General features: G+C 49.2%; 1 protein-coding gene across 3 annotated transcripts in view; it reads left to right on the top strand.

The window, feature by feature from the left end:
* sardh (sarcosine dehydrogenase) overlaps positions 1–18,152 on the top strand; it is a 33,199-nt gene that overhangs the window by 6,450 nt on the left and 8,597 nt on the right. For all 3 annotated transcript variants that reach the window (XM_030353710.1, XM_030353712.1, XM_030353711.1), the window contains exons 7-17: positions 2–102; positions 1,801–1,905; positions 4,184–4,313; positions 5,284–5,370; positions 8,579–8,669; positions 9,188–9,329; positions 15,246–15,329; positions 15,537–15,650; positions 16,007–16,145; positions 16,460–16,573; positions 17,747–17,894. In XM_030353710.1, the coding sequence (XP_030209570.1) occupies positions 2–102; positions 1,801–1,905; positions 4,184–4,313; positions 5,284–5,370; positions 8,579–8,669; positions 9,188–9,329; positions 15,246–15,329; positions 15,537–15,650; positions 16,007–16,145; positions 16,460–16,573; positions 17,747–17,894 (1,255 nt within the window). The remainder of the gene's footprint in view (position 1; positions 103–1,800; positions 1,906–4,183; positions 4,314–5,283; positions 5,371–8,578; positions 8,670–9,187; positions 9,330–15,245; positions 15,330–15,536; positions 15,651–16,006; positions 16,146–16,459; positions 16,574–17,746; positions 17,895–18,152) is intronic.

The following is an 18,152-nucleotide window of genomic DNA, read 5'->3' as shown; positions in this document are numbered from 1 at the left end:
GGTGTCTGGGCCACCAAACTGGGGGACATGGCCGGGGTCAAGGTGCCTCTGATCGCCATGCATCACGCATACGTGGTGACGGAGAGGATAGAGGGCATCCAGGTAGGACCTAGCCACATGTACCTTAACCCCATCCAGGTAAGACCTAGCCAAATGTAGCTTAGCACCATCCAGGTAAGACCTAGCCACATGTAGCTTAGCACCATACAGGTAATGCCTAGCCAAATTTAGCTTAGCTGCACTATCTCTTTGGTAGAGGATAGAGGGCATCCAGGTAGGACTAGCCACATGTAGCTTAGCACCATCCAGGTAAGACCTAGCCAAATGTAGCTTAGCGGCACTATCTCATTGGTAGAGGATAGAGGGCATCCAGGTTAGACCTAGCCACATGTAGCTTAGCGCCATTATCTCGTCAGTCGGGAATTGAGGTCATCCAGGTAAGACCTAGCCACATGTAGCTTAGTGCCATTATCTCGTCGGTTCGAGAACAGACGGCATCCAGGTCAGAGGCATTGATAAGCATTATTAGTTTAGTACTTCACTCAGTTTCTAGTGGCATTATGTCCATTTTGTGTACAGTATCCCACCAGCAGAGGGCATTGTGGAACCATAAACCCAAGTGCAATTGTCCACATGGTGCATACAGACATATATTTGAAAGAGATAAGTGTTTCTACGAAATACAGACATATAGGTGAATGTCTTTTGGACGTTGAGCTCTGCACCATATGATTTACCTAACCTTGCTGGAAATACGGGTGTAGGCCTGTGTGTAATGATACGTCCATCCGTCCATCACTGCAAATGCGCGTGTTGGTGCACAGTGTCCCTGTCTTCCATAGGTCAGCTACACCCACTTGGACGAATGCATGCACGCACACATCATTACACACCCACAACCTTACCCACTCACACGCATTCACACGATCGCACACACGCTTGCACACATGGATGCACACTCACACACTCGCACACACATCCCTACATGCACACAACCTAACCCCCTCACACGCGTGCACACACTCACGTGCACACACGTATGCACACAGGCATGCTCACTCACACACGCATCACTACACACACACACACACACACACACACACAAGCTAACACACCCACAACAACAAGCCAACATCATCCTGATGTCCCACTAAATGGATTCCATAACCTCTCATGTCAAACGTACGTAATAACACGAGTGCGGGCGTGCATGTGTTCGACCAGGGCCTCGTATCGATCTGTTGCACAGACACCTATCAAGAGAGAGAGCTGAGCTCAAAGACTGTAGCTGGCATGGGCGAGAGAGAGGAGAGCGAGAGAGGGTGGATGGCAGAGAGAGCATCAGAGAGAGCAGAGGAGATGAGCAGTTTGACTTTTATTAGCCATGTAGGGGGGGCCGATTTCAAAATGTCAGCCTCTTAACTGGTATTTGTATGAAAACCCAGATATCCATTTGTTGGTGGATATCTGGGAGAGTCTGTTAGTTTGTCGATTATAATTTTTTCACATTCTCTTTGTTATTATCAGCAGCAAGATAACAAACCCAAAAAAACGAAATATTACTTTTGTTTTTTCTTTACTATAAAATAAAGATATCAATGGTTACCTCGAGCGATGACTTCGCCCATCGATATCTGGTTGCAATGAGTATCGATGAGCGAAGCCATCGCTGGACGTAGGCTTCCAAAGCAGGCTAAGCCCAAGATCACCATTCAGAGGGAAGCTCCCTGGAATCGCTGCTGTTCGTCTCCCCCTCGCCCCATCCCCCTAATGCTTCAATCATCTTCTCCTTCCCCCTAGAACATGCCCAACGTCCGGGACCACGATGCCTCCGTGTATCTCCGTCTCCAGGGCGATGCCCTCTCCGTGGGCGGCTATGAGCAGAACCCGATCTTTTGGGACAAGGTAATACGCCACATCGCTATGACAACGACTATAGAGGCACCGATCGGCCGGCCGGCGATCGTAATCAAAACAGGCGATCAGTTCTGTACGCACAAGTTTAAAAAACAAGAAGCTTTTTAAATAGACAGATAGATATATTTTTGGCGCAGAAATGACCAAGCGACAACTCGTCCGTCTGGTAGTATTACACCATTCCCCACGGATCAAGCTGGGTAATTACAAAATGTAACAAATCCCATACTAAGGAGTCCTTTGATGCAATTAATCAGACTGCATCCTGGTATACTTCCCAGTAATCCTGAAAGGTGCAGCCCTAGCGATGACACCCACGCATGATGACACAGGCTAGCCTTGGGGTGCTTGCATCACACTGAGCAGCGTCTCTGGAGCCAGCGCCGGTGATGGAAGGCTTTTGAAAACGTACAGAAATCGTGTGATGTTGCAACCGGTTTGGAAAAAAAGAGGCTGTGAAAACTCAAAGCAAGTCATTGCACCGTTTATGCAACAGGTGGAATAGGTCAACATAATAAATTATTAAAACCCGATGCCTAACTGATATTGTGAAACCACAACTAGATAATGGGGGCAAGGGGCATTAGAGACATTTAAGAATGTTTTTTGTAGCGATACACAGCTCTCCTGATGACCTTTTATCATGGAGGTGAATAGTCTTGTTCATATGTGCATACAGATAGCTTTAATTAACCTAATAGTTACAAACTGTAGGTAGCCATCGGTTACGTAACGTTACATAGCCACAACCAGACCGTCACATCCTGCCGCGTGTAATTTATTAATGAGTATTTTATTAATCCCGAAGGAAATGCTCTGCTCAAAATAGAAAAATAAAAATACAGAATAGAGAGTGTGTGTGTTTTGGTAGCTTGAAAAATGACACTCAATCACATTCAGGAACCGCATAAAGAGTTTGTCCTTTGAGGCAGTCAAACATAACTTGAATGGAGTGACAGAGTGATGTGTGCTGTGCTGGCACCGCTTCAGGCAGCGTGTCTTTGTCGCCTCCCAAGCCAAGCACAGACCCCTCTCTCCCCGCCACGACCCGTCCACTCGAAGGTCATTCCTCGGGTCGCTCGCGTCTCTTGTTCCCCGGTTCCTTTCGTCCTCCTCCTTCGCTTGGTTGGCTCTGTGACCCGTAGTCGATTGGCCTCACGGAGACAGCGAGTTGTGAACAAAGAACTTGTGGCGTGGTGAGAAGTGCAGCAGTGCCAAACATCTAAAGATAGGCCGGATCGATGGCCTCAGAGGCACAAGGCATCTGGAGGGAGAGGTGGAACTGCTGCTTGGAAACCCAAGGCTGCCTTTCAGGTGTGTGTGTGTGTGTGTGTGTGTGTGTGTGTGTGTGTGTGTGTGTGTGTGTGTGTGTGTGTGTGTGTGTGTGTGTGTGTGTGTGTGTGTGTGTGTGTGTGTGTGTGTGTGTGTGTGTGTGTGTGTGGGGGTGCTTGTAATCGACTGAAAGACAAACTAGGAGTGAATAAACCTGTCATTTGTTAAACAATACCTCATGCGGTGGGTGTGGTTGACTGGCCCACCCCTTCAGAGAGACATGCAGAGGTGCCTGGTAGGTGTGGTCTAGGGACATCCACCTCTAATGTCCCCTTCAGAGACGTGCAGATAGGGTTGTGGTCTATTGGTCCACCTCTAATGTCCCCTTCAGAGACGTACGGATAGGGGGTGTGGTCTATTGGTCACCCTCTAATGTCCCCTTAGGGGACGTGCAGAAGCCCTTAGTAGATGTGTTCTTGCGTAGGTTCTACGCTTCATAAAAGTCTTCAATATCCTCATTTTTGAAATATCCTAGGATAAGTTATTTCTTGGCATAAGTGAAAGGCACTATTCAAGATGAACAATAGAGGCTTTTTACAGCTTTAAACCCCTTTATTTTTGTAGATTAAAAGTTGGATCCATTCTTCCAGAAGGCATGTTTCGACAGATTTCCCTGAAATGCGAGTCAAATTGGGGAGGTGATCTGGTTCCCAGGTGTTCTGAATAAATTAATTTCTATGTGTGAGTGAGGGGAGTGTGGGAGGGGGGGGGGGGGGGGGGGGGAGAGCTTTGCTTGAGCTCCTAAAACAATCTTTGTGTATGGAATCGCAGAATGAAATGCCATTTGACAAATGCAAACAGAGACATTTGTAGCGACGTGCTATAAGATACTGTTTCTATGATCATGGGCCCCTGAGGTCATTCAAACTGCGGGCCGAGCTGAAGTACACTAGAGCTGACGGTTGCATGTTTGATTTTGTGTCACCGTCCCCAGGTGTCTGACAAGTTTGCCTTCAGCCTCTTCGACCTGGACTGGGATGTGTTTTCGGCGAATATAGAAGGAGCCATGAACAGAGTCCCAGCCCTGGAGCAGACTGGCATCAAGTCAACCGTCTGTGGCCCAGGTACATGCAGACACACAGACACAAGAAATACACTTATATAATGAGAGAGAGAGAGAGAGAGAGAGAGAGAGAGAGAGAGAGAGAGAGAGAGAGAGAGAGAGAGAGAGAGAGAGAGAGAGAGAGAGAGAGAGAGAGAGAGAGAGAGAGAGAGAGAGAGAGAGAGAGAGAGAGAGAGAGAGAGAGAGAGATATATATCTCTCTCTGACCCCTGTACCCTGGTGTACAACAGATGAAGTGCTGATAGGACTAGAAGTGTGTGTGAGACTTTGAGTGTTTACATGTTGCGTGGTAATCCTGGGACATTGGGCCACACGCAGCACTGTGTTTGTATGGAGGTTCATGCTAAGCACTTGGATGTTTCCCCATGATAACTTAAAACCTGAACCACATCTTTACACTGGGAGCCTGCAAGGTTATTAATTTAATGTGTGTGTGGGTTGGTCAAAGACATACCCTTTCCTCTATTTCTTTCACTTTGATTATGATAATAATAATAACAGCAGCAGCACAACAGATTCAAACGACAAACAAATATAACATGGAAACATATAAAATCGTTATTTTATCTTGTAGCTGATATGGTTATATTGTAGCTGATATATTCATATTGTAGCTGAAATATTTATATTGTAGCATATATGGTTATTTTGTTATATGACAGCTGATTTGGTTATATTGTAGCTGATATGGTTATACTGTTATACTGCAGCTGATATGGTTATATTGTTATATTGTAGCTGATACATTTATCTTAGCTGAAATATTTATATTGTAGCATATATTGTTATACTGTAGCTGATATGGTTATATTGTTATATTGTAGCTGATATGATTATATTGTAGCTGATATGGTTATATTGTAGCTGATATATTTATATTGTAGCTGATATATTTATATTGTGGCTGGGATGTGTTTATATTGTAGCTGACATAGTGAAGCTGACATGTTGTCTCTCTCTCCCCCACTCAGAGTCCTTCACAGCGGATCATAAGCCTCTGATGGGGGAAGCTCCGGAGGTCAGGGGATTCTTCCTGGGCTGTGGCTTCAACAGCGCCGGTAAGTGTGAGACAAGACCAGCGGAGCACAGAGACGATTCAACACCCGCTCGAACCTCTCTGATATGCAGGGAATGACTTGAATGAAAAGAGAGGGAGCAGGATAATGATGAACACAGATCAGTCCATTCTTTGCAGTACAACACTGCATCTTATTTCCAAATAAGCGGTCCGATTTGAAACTTGCTCAAAAAATAAAATAGACAACTTCTTTCTAACAAATTGGTTATTAAGGCATATTTACTGTATCGTGTGCAAATACAATCAATAATCGTACAATCCAACAATAAAGGTAACTATAGCGGTAACAAATCGTTGTTGAACTAGGAACCAGCCACGGTGGGTCAAAGGGGTAAGGAAGCGAGAGTCATGCTGCAGATTAATGGACTGTCCCCTCTCACCGAGTGACTCCGCTGAGCCAGACTCCTCCCGCGGGTGTAGTTCCTGTGCGTGATGCATGTGACCCCACCGGGTCTCCGGTGTCATCAGCATTCCTCGTCTCTCGTCGGGACACTCATCACCGCTGAACACCACCCCCTCAGGGAGTCGCAGGATGATGCCAGGAGGCAGAACCCTCACACGCAAAAAGCACATCGTTCTTCGGCGATCCGATCGGATCCCTTCGCCCCCTCTGTGTCCGTCGTACACGTTAGGGGTGTTGCTGTCATGGGCGCAGCAAACACAGACCGTCTACATGAGCTCCTACTGAGAGCAACCTCATGCATGACTATGGAGAAGGCAATGGAGTGTGTTTTTAAAGTGAGTGACCAAGAACGTCAAGTTATTAGCATTATGCAAACGAATAAACTATATTATACATGACTTTCACCCTCACAGCTTTCCCAATGCGGAAAAATACTATTTCCGAGTTAATTGTGAATAGAAAGACGGTTGAACAAAATCGTTTCATGTCAAATGATTGGAACGGAATTTTCCACGGCTGCAGCGACGGCAACAAGAAAGTGTCTCTGAGCAGCACCAGCTCCAACAGATGTCACCGCTGCAACCGGCAGATAGGAAATCAGCTGCGGCGGGGCTGAGGGAAGCGCCGTTCAAACACAAAGCCGTCGCGTTCCGCTTAAAGTGTCAACAAGGCGTTTCCACCACATGACAAGCGGCTTGTCACCCCGATGGCCCGACTGCAGCATGTTTGGACCCCGGGTGCACGAACGCGTCCGTTCGCGTCTGCGGCGTGACGAGTAACGAGCCCTCTTGACTGACTTGCCCTCCCAGACCCCTGCGTGATGAGGATGATGTCATGATCTCTCAGCCCGCGGAACGGAGCAATCCGACCGGGGAAACGGGGATACAACAGCCCCGCCCCGGCGCCCGGGTGGGCCTCTGAACCACAGGATGAAACGCCACGTTCTGTGTTCTGTGGTCCGTGCCCGTCGGAAACCAGGCCCGCGGTGATCCGTCTTCATCAGGCCTGTCACTTCTTTAATGGGCCAGGCACAGCGAGGGGCTCTGGGTAAAGGCTGGACCGTCACTGTGGAGCTGAGACACAGCAGGGGGACAAAGACTTTCTAATTAAGAACAACGGTGCCCAGCTTTGGTCCCCCCCCCCCCCCCCCCCCCCCCCCCCACCACACCTGGGATACATGTCAGCACGCACACACACTCATAAACGAGCGGACACACGCACACAGAAACGAGCGCACGCACGAACGAGCGCACACACACACTCTCAAACGAGTGCACACGCGCGCACACAAACGAGTGCACCGACACTCACAAACGAGCGCACACACACGCACACAGAAACGAGCGCACACCTCCACATAAAAACAAGTGCACACTAACAAAGTAGCACACACACTTACAAAGTAGCACACACACACAGACAAACGTCAGCGCTCTGACGAAAAGTATTCCCGACGAGAACAACTCGGAGGTCGGGGCTAATGGATTCACGTCGCCGAAGACGTCGCCTTTCATCGACTCTTAACATCGTCTTTTTTTTTTTTATGCTGCTAGTTTGGTTGCTAGGCAATAAAAAAATTAAAATCAAAAGCGCCCTTGCAGGGTTTGTATCTGTTGCCTGGCGACATAAGTGCATTCACAGTGTCTCCGGCGAAGCCTCATAATTCCATCAGAGGGGGAGAGAGAGGCTCGCAGGCTGCCTCTCTCCACCACGACGAAGGCCTTGTTAAAGTGAACCCTGGGGCTCCTGTAGACGCTCCCGTTCATGCTACACTTGATGCCTGTGGTGGCTCTGTGGCGCTGCGGCTAACCCCGCCACCACTGTAACGAGTTGCAGACGAGGCTACGCTCGTTAGCCTGGAGATGAACGCATCGCAAACATGTTACTTGTTGGGTTGTAGGGTCGTTTTTTTCAGCTGGGTCACTTTGATTGTATATTATTTTGAGTTATATTTCAATGATTCGCTGTTGTGCGGGTCGCTGTCGGCGAGCAGCGCCCGTCTTCGAGGCTGCGCGATCTTGACTGTGAGTTATGCTGTCAAACACAACGCTTGATTGACAGGAAGGAGGGAGGGAGGGAGGGAGGATGGGGGGGGGAGGGGAGGGGGGGGGAACAGATTGATTGAAGCAGCGGGATGTGCGTGGGTGCAGAAAGCGGTGTGAAAGGGAAGGAACAGCGGGGAGGCGTGAGCAGGGGAAGGAGCCCGTCTAGACGGAGAGAACGGGTAAGGGAAGGAAATGGGAGGGAGGCAGAGTGAGTGGGTGGATTGATTGACGGATGGATGGGTGGCTGGGTGGGTGGCTGGGTGGCCGGGTGGTGGGGTCGGAAGCCGAGAGACTGAGACGTTGCGTCTCTGAAACGCACTTTAGAGCCACCGGGTGAATGTCATCGGAGAGAGGTGTGTGTGTGTGTGTGTGTGTGTGTGTGTGTGTGTGTGTGTGTGTGTGTGTGTGTGTGTGTGTGTGTGCGTGTGCGTGTGTGTGTGTGTGTGTTTTCAACACACCCGTATCAGTGGCAAAATCTCTCATGACATTTAGCAGTCATCTCCCCTGTTGCTTGTTTTGACCATGTCTTCAAAGCACTGCCAGGCCTCTCCCCCTCCACCTGTCCACCTGTCCACCCCTCCCTCCACCTGTCCACCCCTCCCTCCACCTGTCCATCCCTCCCTCCACCTGTCCATACATTTAACTTAATGTTCTGATATACCAATGAATCACCACCTACTGAAGAGTGCTGTGGATGGCATCTCTGTCCGCTCTGGTTGACATCCCGTGTCTGTCTGCAGGCATGATGCTGGGGGGCGGCTGCGGCAGAGAGCTGGCCCACTGGATCATCCACGGCCGTCCCGAGAAGGACATGTACGGCTACGACATCAGGTAACCAACAACGTGGACGCACACGGAACGCATTCAGACAAAACGCTAGACTGGGTAAGCCCCGCCCATTCTGCCGGCGATTTGAGTTCGCCCTGCAGAAGGGTCTGGAGAAGAGCAATACATTTCTTTCTAGTTTCGATAGGTTTTTGCGGAAGCCAATCACCAAGCTGGCTTTTCCCCCTGGCGCGCTATTGGCTGGTTTAACAGAAAGACAACAAGGAAGTGACGGCAAGCAGCCGATTGCGTACAGTCATTTGAACTAGGCCCATTGATCACGCTTCTTGTGCTGAAGAAAATGACAGTGGCTTCTCCAGACCAAGGTCAATCTACGATTGACCTTGGTCTGGCAATAGCCAGGCTAACAAAGCGCTGCACTGCGCTGCTAATCTAAAGTCAAAGCATGTAACGAAGAATCCTAAATGCATGGCACATGTTTTTATATCGTGATCTTTGCCACAGAACTTTTTTTTTAGAACATCGGAATTGAACACGCAGGCCTCTGATTGGTCCACTTTCAGGCGCTTCCATAACTCACTGACGGGCAACAACCAGTGGATCCGAGAGCGGAGCCACGAGTCATACGCCAAGAACTACTCTGTGGTGTTCCCCTTTGATGAGCCGCTGGCCAGCAGGAACATGAGGAAGGACCCCTTCCACCAGGTAGACCCACACGCACAGACGCACGCACGCACGGTCGCACACGCAGATTCACAAACACATACACAGACAGACAGACACACACACACACACACACACACACACACACACACACAAACACACACACACACACACACACACACACACACACACACACACACACACACACACACACACACACACACACACACACACACACACACGGTATGAGTTTCAGGATGAGTGACTCATGGGATATAAGTCTTGCCTCCCTGAAAATAGGGGAACGGAACTGTAACCGCAGCTTAAGCTGATCCTCATCATAATTATCGCGATCATCATCATCAACCTTTATTTATAGCGAGAAGCTCAATAAAATCCCAGGACAGTTTTTCTTTCCCTTTTCTCCAAATTAGGCAATCAGCCAGTATGACACAACAAACACACAGAGGGAAATGTTTAAAGATAGTTACAGAATGAAAAGAAATGCAGACAAATACAATTAAAGGCATATTAGCAGACGCAGAGAATCAGGTAAATACCAAATGATAAAGAAAGTGGCATGTTCCACTTAAAAGTGAACACTGATCGACGACTATTAACTACTGAATACTCAATAAGTTATTAGGGTTATCAAGGCTTGCATTTACCATCATGTGCTCCTAATCATGTTATAATGGTGTGCATTAGGCATCGTGTCCTTCTAATTACGTTATTAAGGGTTGTTCGTTATTAAGTGTGCATTAATCATCAGAAAATCAAATATCAACCGTTGCAACCTCACCTAATTTCACACAGATTTCTTTTCTTCTATTCCTTCACACAAAATATGAATTAATGCGATTAAATTGATTAACTAATCGGCATATCAGGAAATTAACATGCATACAAATTGAAATCGATTTTTCAGCCCTAGTTGAAACGTATCAAGGCCATCATCTTATGAAGAAGCCTCTTTCTGGATAGCAACACTGAAAGTGATGCAGAGCATTTAATAATATGTGGATAGCTGACAGCACCGTAAACAAAAAATGAACACGGTGCAAATAATAAATAAATAATCTGTGCAAAAGCGGTGACATTTCTATAATACTTCATATTTTCCCTGAGACGCGAGCACAGACAGGCGTACTAGCGGCATAAGTGGTGTGAGAGGTGAGGCAGTGAGTGGGGAAGAGGCAGTGAGTGGACAGCATTACTGTGATTAGCGCAGAGGAAGGTCAGACGTTGTGCAATCACAGGTAGGACGATCTGCCTCGGTGCGAGCGCTTGCAGGACGGGTCAGGCCCTCCGACTGGAGGTGGAGAAATGCCTTCACTCCCCCTGACGTCTAAAGACACTCAACCCAACGTGCCCCTGAGAGAAACGTTCTGTTCTTTACTATTGGAGATGTCTCTTCGACCGCTGTGCGATTGAAGTCGATGCACAAAGATGTGCCTCTCTCAATCCACCTATTTATACCTCTCCATCCCTCTCTTTCTCCACCTATTCCTCCTTTCCATTCCTCTCTCCCTCCACCTATTTATCCCTCTCCGTCCTTCTCTTTCTCCAGCTATTCCTCCTCTCCATTCCGCTCTTCCTCCACCTGTTCCCCCCCTCTCCATCCCTCTCTCATTTCCTCCACCTATTCCTCCTCTAAATCATTCCCTTCATCCACCTATTCCTCCCCCCCTCCTTCCCTCTCTTCTTCCTCCTATTCCTCCCCCTCTCTTCTTCCTCCTATTCCTCCCCCTCTCTTCTTCCTCCTATTCCTCCCCCTCTCTTCTTCCTCCTATTCCTCCCCCTCTCCTTCCCTCTCTTCTTCCTCCTATTCCTCCCCCTCTCTTCTTCCTCCTATTCCTCCCCCTCTCTTCTTCCTCCTATTCCTCCCCCTCTCTTCTTCCTCCTATTCCTCCCCCTCTCCTTCCCTCTCCTCTTCCTCCTATTCCTCCCCCTCTCCTTCCCCCTCTTCTTCCTCCTATTCCTCCCCCTCTCCTTCCCTCTCTTCTTCCTCCTATTCCTCCCCCTCTCCTTCCCTCTCCTCTTCCTCCTATTCCTCCCCCTCTCCTTCCCTCTCTTCTTCCTCCTATTCCTCCCCCTCTCCTTCCCTCTCTTCTTCCTCCTATTCCTCCCCCTCTCCTTCCCTCTCCTCTTCCTCCTATTCCTCCCCCTCTCCTTCCCTCTCTTCTTCCTCCTATTCCTCCCCCTCTCCTTCCCCCTCTTCTACCTCCTATTCCTCCCCCTCTCCTTCCCCCTCTTCTACCTCCTATTCCTCCCCCTCTCCTTCCCTCTCTTCTTCCTCCTATTCCTCCCCCTCTCCTTCCCTCTCTTCTTCCTCCTATTCCTCCCCCTCTCCTTCCCTCTCTTCTTCCTCCTATTCCTCCCCTTCTCCTTCCCCCTCTTCTTCCTCCTATTCCTCCCCCTCTCTTCTTCCTCCTATTCCTCCCCCTCTCCTTCCCTCTCTTCTTCCTCCTATTCCTCCCCCTCTCCTTCCCTCTCTTCTTCCTCCTATTCCTCCCCCTCTCCTTCCCTCTCTTCTACCTCCACCTGTTCACCCTCTCCCTCTGCCCACACTCGTCTCACGCCACTCATCCGCAGTTCTTTCCTGACATTCTCTCTTTCTTCTGACATTTTCCCTCCTTTCTTCCTCCTGCGCTGCGTCACTGGCTGACCTTCTGCCCCTCCCCCACCCGTTCCACCGTTCTGTTCCTCTGTCCTTTCTTTGTTTGCTATCGATATTTATCGCACGGCTTCGGGTTATGACACATGCACACGGCAGCGCACTGTTGACCATGAGGTTGAAGTGGTATGGTCTTTGCGTGGTGCGTGTGGTGCTCACTCTCTTATTTGCTCCCTCACTCACTCACTCACTCACTCACTCACTCACTCACTCACTCACTCACTCACTCACTCACTCACTCACTCACTCACTCACTCACTCACTCACTCACTCACTCACTCACTCACTCACTCACTCATTCCCATACCCACACAGACTCCTCACTCATCACTCAGTTGAAGAATGTCACAGTGTGTACATCTAGTGTTGTACAGCACACACGCTTCGCTTGTGGAAAATGGTACAATTGTTTTATAATTATAATTATTAGACCATTCTACATCCAACTGCATAACATTATGACTAATTTCAAATCCGACACCCGTGACCCCACCGCCATACTATGAATTAAATCAACGCGTCTCACTCCGGTGTGCAGACGTGATTCAGACTTGGGCTGAAGTGAAGTCTTGTCAGCAGCGTTTGCTCTCCGGGAGATCCGACTGATTGCATAATGGTGGAGCGACAGAGTATGAATGACCCAATTAGACTTGAGGTTCCAGTCGTCGTCTACCTCGGGATATCATTTACTCCTCTTTGTCTTCCCCCTGAGTCCCGGTGTTGTGCTTCAGTCTGCATCTTGTTCGTGCTCAGTGAGTGGTTTTTCTTCTTTCCCCCCTCGCCTTCATTTAACAGTCTGGTCACAATTGATTGTGATTGGGTCGCAGACACCCAATCACATAAGTTTGTTCCGTTTTTGTTAGAAACTTTTCTTCTTGTTGGAAAAGAGTATAATCGGTGATGTCTGAGCGGTCTGAATTCATTATTTTACTGAATGACTTACTCTTCTAAATACTGGATGCACTCCCATGTATGGCTCAGTTTCCTTGAAGAGCCCTAGCATATTAATGTTTATAGTCATGTCATGACCTTTCAGATCAATGACTAGCTGTCCTGCTTCTGTCCAAGGCTTTCTAAGAGAGGCGAGAGATTGGAAGTCTGCTACGTGGTCACGGCGTCATTAAGACTCTTCCTCACACGACTCGTGTGGTCAAACAGGGCGTGTCTTTAGCATCGGCATAGCCAAGCACAGGCTTAGACGATAACCTCAGCCTCCGCGGCGCCACGGCAATGGAACTCTGATCCATCGTTGCTCGGCAGCCACCCGCCTCACCTGTCTCCGGCTGCATGGGAAAAACGACCGAACTCACTGGCGGTCGCGGTGAAGGGGCTCTGAATAGGCTGGGGGAGAAGAATGCAATAAATAACTATACGCTACTGTACATGAAGCGTTCTGGGCTCTGATGGGCTCTTAGTCACGACAGCATGTTCCGCGGGCTCAGCCAGATATAGTCGATACAGAGTGGTTGCTGAAGCACTGGTCTCCCATGTTCTTCTCTGTTTTAAAAAATCGGTTTTGCTTTTAAGGATGGTGATCGGTTTTTAGAAATGTATATATATTTTTCCGTCAACACGTTAGCCCGCGCGTTTTCTCGCCACCTAGCAAGGAGCGGACGGTAAATATAGCCCGGTGTGGGTAGCTTTGGCAGTAGAGCTGCCTGCTTCCAACAGAACCTACCTACCATGTGTGGGCGACTGTCAATTTAACAAGGAAGATATAGACGCACGGAAATAGATTTTTCCCTCTCTTTATGATTTTTATTTTTTTACCTCATAAACCAAGCTAACACATGCTATGAAGGCTGTTACCATATTTTTCGTCTGAAATGGACGTATATGCGAACCTCAGCTATGAAACGGTTTTATTTTAACCCCGCCACACAGGATTACACCGTGCTACATACAAAGACAGACTGGTTAAGTTCATTGTGACCATTTCTAACACAAGCTTTTAGCTATTACAAGCAAAAGCCGTCAACACAAGAAGCCCTTGTTCAAATTTGACAACTGGATCCATAACAACATAATAACAACTGCAACCAAGTCTGTAGCAAACTGGCACTGTGGCCTTCATAATGCAGGCGCCAGCGCAACAGCAACCATCTGCTACACCACCCCGTGACCGACGGTGCTCCGTCCCGCACGGCGCTCCCCAACCCGGCGCCGTCTCTCCGCCTCTGGCACTCGTTGCACTCGAGTGCAACGTTGAATAACTTTAACAGTGTTTTGTTTGCGAGCGTTCCTGGGAGGAACGCACTTCATAAACACCGCATTAAACGCTTCTTAGGTTCAGTGGGGAGAGGGTCCCCGACTGCCCTCTACTCCGTCCAGCTCTCTGAGAACCGTGTTCAATAGGTGTTCAAGGTCCCTACTTACGACGCACAAAGGCCTGACTTGTGGACGAGGCTCTCGCTGAATCTTGGCTCTCGATGAATCCTTGAATCTCTTGAGAGAAATCTTCCCCGTAGTGGTTAAATGAGTTTGTCTAGTTCCGCCTTCCCGGATGTCTAGGTTTGCGTGTCTGTGATGTGCGTGCAGTTTAATGTGTGCAGGTTGTCCTCTTTTAGAGGCCTTGTACTCAGAGTGTGTCCACAGACTCACTCAAAGCAGCTAAGACACTGCTGGTTTCTTTTTTCTCTTTTGGTACAATCCAGCTTAATTCAAAGGAGCTTTATTGGCTCGGAAAAACCCAAGCAAACATTGTACAATGGGAAATGCAGACGCAAGAAGGTGAATAGCTAAACATGACAACAAGACGTTATGTAGAAGAGGTCAATCTAATCTCTCACTCTCGCTCTCGCTCTCGCTCTCATTCTCACTCTCTGAGTCTGACTTGCTCAATGTGTTCCTCCCTATCTCTCTGACTCTCTCACTGTGCTCCTCCCTCTCTCTCTCTCTCTCTCTCACTCTCTGACTCTCTCTCTGTGCTCCTCCCTCTCTCTCTCTCTCTCTCACTCTCTGACTCTCTCACTGTGTTCCTCCCTCTCTCCCTCTCTCTCTCAATCTCTGACTCTCTCACTGTGCTCCTCCCTCTCTCTCTCACTCACTCTCTGACTCTCTCACTGTGTTCCTCCCTCTCTCCCTCTCTCTCTCAATCTCTGACTCTCTCACTGTGCTCCTCCCTCTCTCTCTCTCTCTCTCTCTCTCTCTCTCTCTCTGACTCTCACTGTTCTCCTCCCTCTCTCTCTCACTCTCTGACTCTCTCACTGTGCTCCTCCCTCTCTCTCTCACTCTCTGACTCTCTCACTGTGCTCCTCCCTCTCTCTATCCCTGTGTGTCAGGTGCTGACGGAGCAGGGCTGTGTGTACCAGGAGAGACACGGCTGGGAGAGACCGGGCTGGTTCAGCAAGGACGGCCCTGCGCCTGTAAGACCTCGCGCACATGAACACGCACACCCATACACACGCACACTCACCCCTACATACACACACAGACACTCACTCCCTCACTCACTCCCTCACTCCCTCCTACTCACTCCTACACACTCACTCTCTCAGGCTCTGTATTAAGTGAGGATGATGATTAATAAACCTCCTGATGAAAACCTCTTGTGTGTCTGTCGCTGGCTGTAGGTTCTGAGCTACGATTACTACGGCGCCTACGACGGCCCGAAGAACACGGACGACAAGTACAGAGCCCTGCTGGGCAAGGAGTACACCTTCGACTTCCCCTCCCATCACCACGTGGTGAGTGTGTGTGTCTGTGTGTGTGTGAGATCTGCTTCGTGACCATGCTCAAGGAAGTGAGTCAATCCTACAAGTGTCCATGGGCGCTCTGTGCGGATCACGTTCCTCTTTGTCTGTGCTGCCCAGGCGTCTTCCCACTGTGGAGCCCTGAAATAAAACACCAACAAGCAAACAACAAGTTTCGTGAACACACAAAGGTTACTCCGCGAGAAGAAGAATCGACATAACAGAGCAAAGATAAGGCTGCGGTGGCTTGCAGCCCTCTGTGCCACGCGTCCTCGCTCAACGCTCCCCTTCCTAGTACTGGGAAGTGTTTCTTAGTATTCTAAGTATTCCTGTGTCTGTTCCTCACCCAGCTTAAGGACGAGTGCATGACGTGTCGTCAGGGCGTGGCCGTGTTCAACATGTCCTACTTTGGCAAGTTCTACCTCAGCGGACCCGACGCCAAGCAGGCCGCCGATTGGCTGTTCACCGCCGACGTCAACAAGAAGCCAGGTCAGTCCGGGACCGAAATCGGAAACTCCTCCGGAAGTTCTGAGAATACAGAAGACCAACGCACGGGCAGAAGGGAATCTGGATATTAATCGAGAAAGAACCGGATCCACGTGCACATAAACACACATGAACACAGATTCACACGTTCACAACAACATTAGCGAAACGAATCAATGTAACTGTGGATCTAAACGATTTGGGGGAGAGATTTTAAGTAGAAATTATCGTAAAATCTCAGTCTGTATAACTGTGTCGTGTGTGTGTGTGTGTGTGTGTGTGTGTGTGTGTGTCCCCGTGTGTGTGTGTGTCCCCAGGCTCTACAGTGTACACCTGCATGCTGAACAAAAGCGGGGGGACGGAGGCCGACATGACGGTGAGCCGGCTGGAGCCGGGGGCTGCCAACCTGCCCCTGGCACCCGAGTCAAACGGTACGTCCACCACTCCTCCTCCTCCCCCCCCTTCTACCTTCTACCTTTCAGGCCTACCTCCACCCACACCCTCCACCTCCACCACCACCTCCACCTCAACCCTCCCCTACCTCCAGCTTCACCCCGACCTCCTCCTCTCCAGCTCTGCTTGCTCTCTAGCTCCTCCTCACATTCTCCCCCTCCCCCTCTCCCCCTCTTGCTGGATGTCCTACGTCAGTCCACGTGTCTGTTTCCTTCAGTGCGTCTGCTCTTATTCTCTTCTCTCCTAATCAGTATGTCCCACCCGTCTGTTGGTCTCATTTTCATTCCATCGGCCTGTTTGTCTGTCTCATGTTCCCCCTGGCCGTCATTTTTATGTCCTGGCTCTCCGCCAGTTTGTCTGTGCGCCTTGGGCGCCCAAATTTCTGTCTGATTGACCGACCATTTGACATATGTACTGTTGGTCCGTCCGTCTCCTTATCTGTTTGTCTCTCTATCTTTCTGTCCCTTTATTTGTCTGTAGCTCTGTCTTTCTGTCTCTCTATCTTTCTGTCTCTATCTTTCTGTCTCTCCATCTGTCTGTAGTTCTATCTTTCTGTCTCTCTATCTTTCTGTCTCTATCTTTCCGTCTCTCTATCTGTCTGTAGTTCTATCTTTCTGTCTCTCTATCTTTGTGACTCTATCTTTCCGTCTCTCTATCTGTCTGTAGTTCTATCTTTCTTTCTCTCTATCTTTGTGACTCTATCTTTCCGTCTCTCTATCTGTCTGTAGTTCTATCTTTCTGTCTCTCTATCTTGTGACTCTATCTTTCTGTCTCTCTATCTGTCTGTAGTTCTATCTTTCTGTCTCTATCTTTCCGTCTCTCTATCTGTCTGTAGTTCTATCTTTCTGTCTCTCTATCTTTGTGACTCTATCTTTCTGTCTCTCTATCTGTCTGTAGTTCTATCTTTCTGTCTCTCTATCTTTGTGACTCTATCTTTCTGTCTCTCTATCTGTCTGTAGTTCTATCTTTCTGTCTCTCTATCTGTCTGTAGTTCTATCTTTCTGTCTCTATCTTTCTCCCTCCTCCAAGCGGTCTGATGTCCTGTCACATGCTCTCACGTCTCTCTCTCCGGTTCCTCCTATCCCTACACCCATCACCTCATCCCAACACATACCCGTGTGTAGTTATCAGTCTGTCTGTCCCCAACCCAGGCGACACATACTACCTGGCCATCGGCGGGGGCGTGGCCGAGCACAACTGGAACCACATCCGAACGGTCCTGCAGGACCAGGGCTTCACCTGCACGCTGGTGGACCACTCGGAGGACATGGGCATGCTGAGCATCCAGGGGCCCAAGAGGTACCGGGGGGGGCCTCCATGGGGACCACATCAGTGGGCAGGGGGGGAGGGGGGGGGTTGGGGTGGTTTGACTCCATGGTGCGTGGAGGGGTTCGTAGGTTCATGTCCATGCCCTTGAACCAACCTGCCCCCATCCCGCTCGTGGATGACCCAACCTGAGGTCGCTCTGGGTAAATAAATACAGGAGTGTGAGTATCACATTCTTACGTGTCTCCCTTCCTCACGGGAGTGTTCTCTCTGCGGCGTGATGACGCGCGG

Source organism: Gadus morhua, chromosome 4, assembly GCF_902167405.1.
Source record: "Gadus morhua chromosome 4, gadMor3.0, whole genome shotgun sequence".
Lineage (NCBI taxonomy): Eukaryota > Metazoa > Chordata > Actinopteri > Gadiformes > Gadidae > Gadus > Gadus morhua.
The sequence above is the reverse complement of the archived record's forward strand: the minus strand, read 5'-3'. Positions and strand labels throughout refer to the sequence as shown.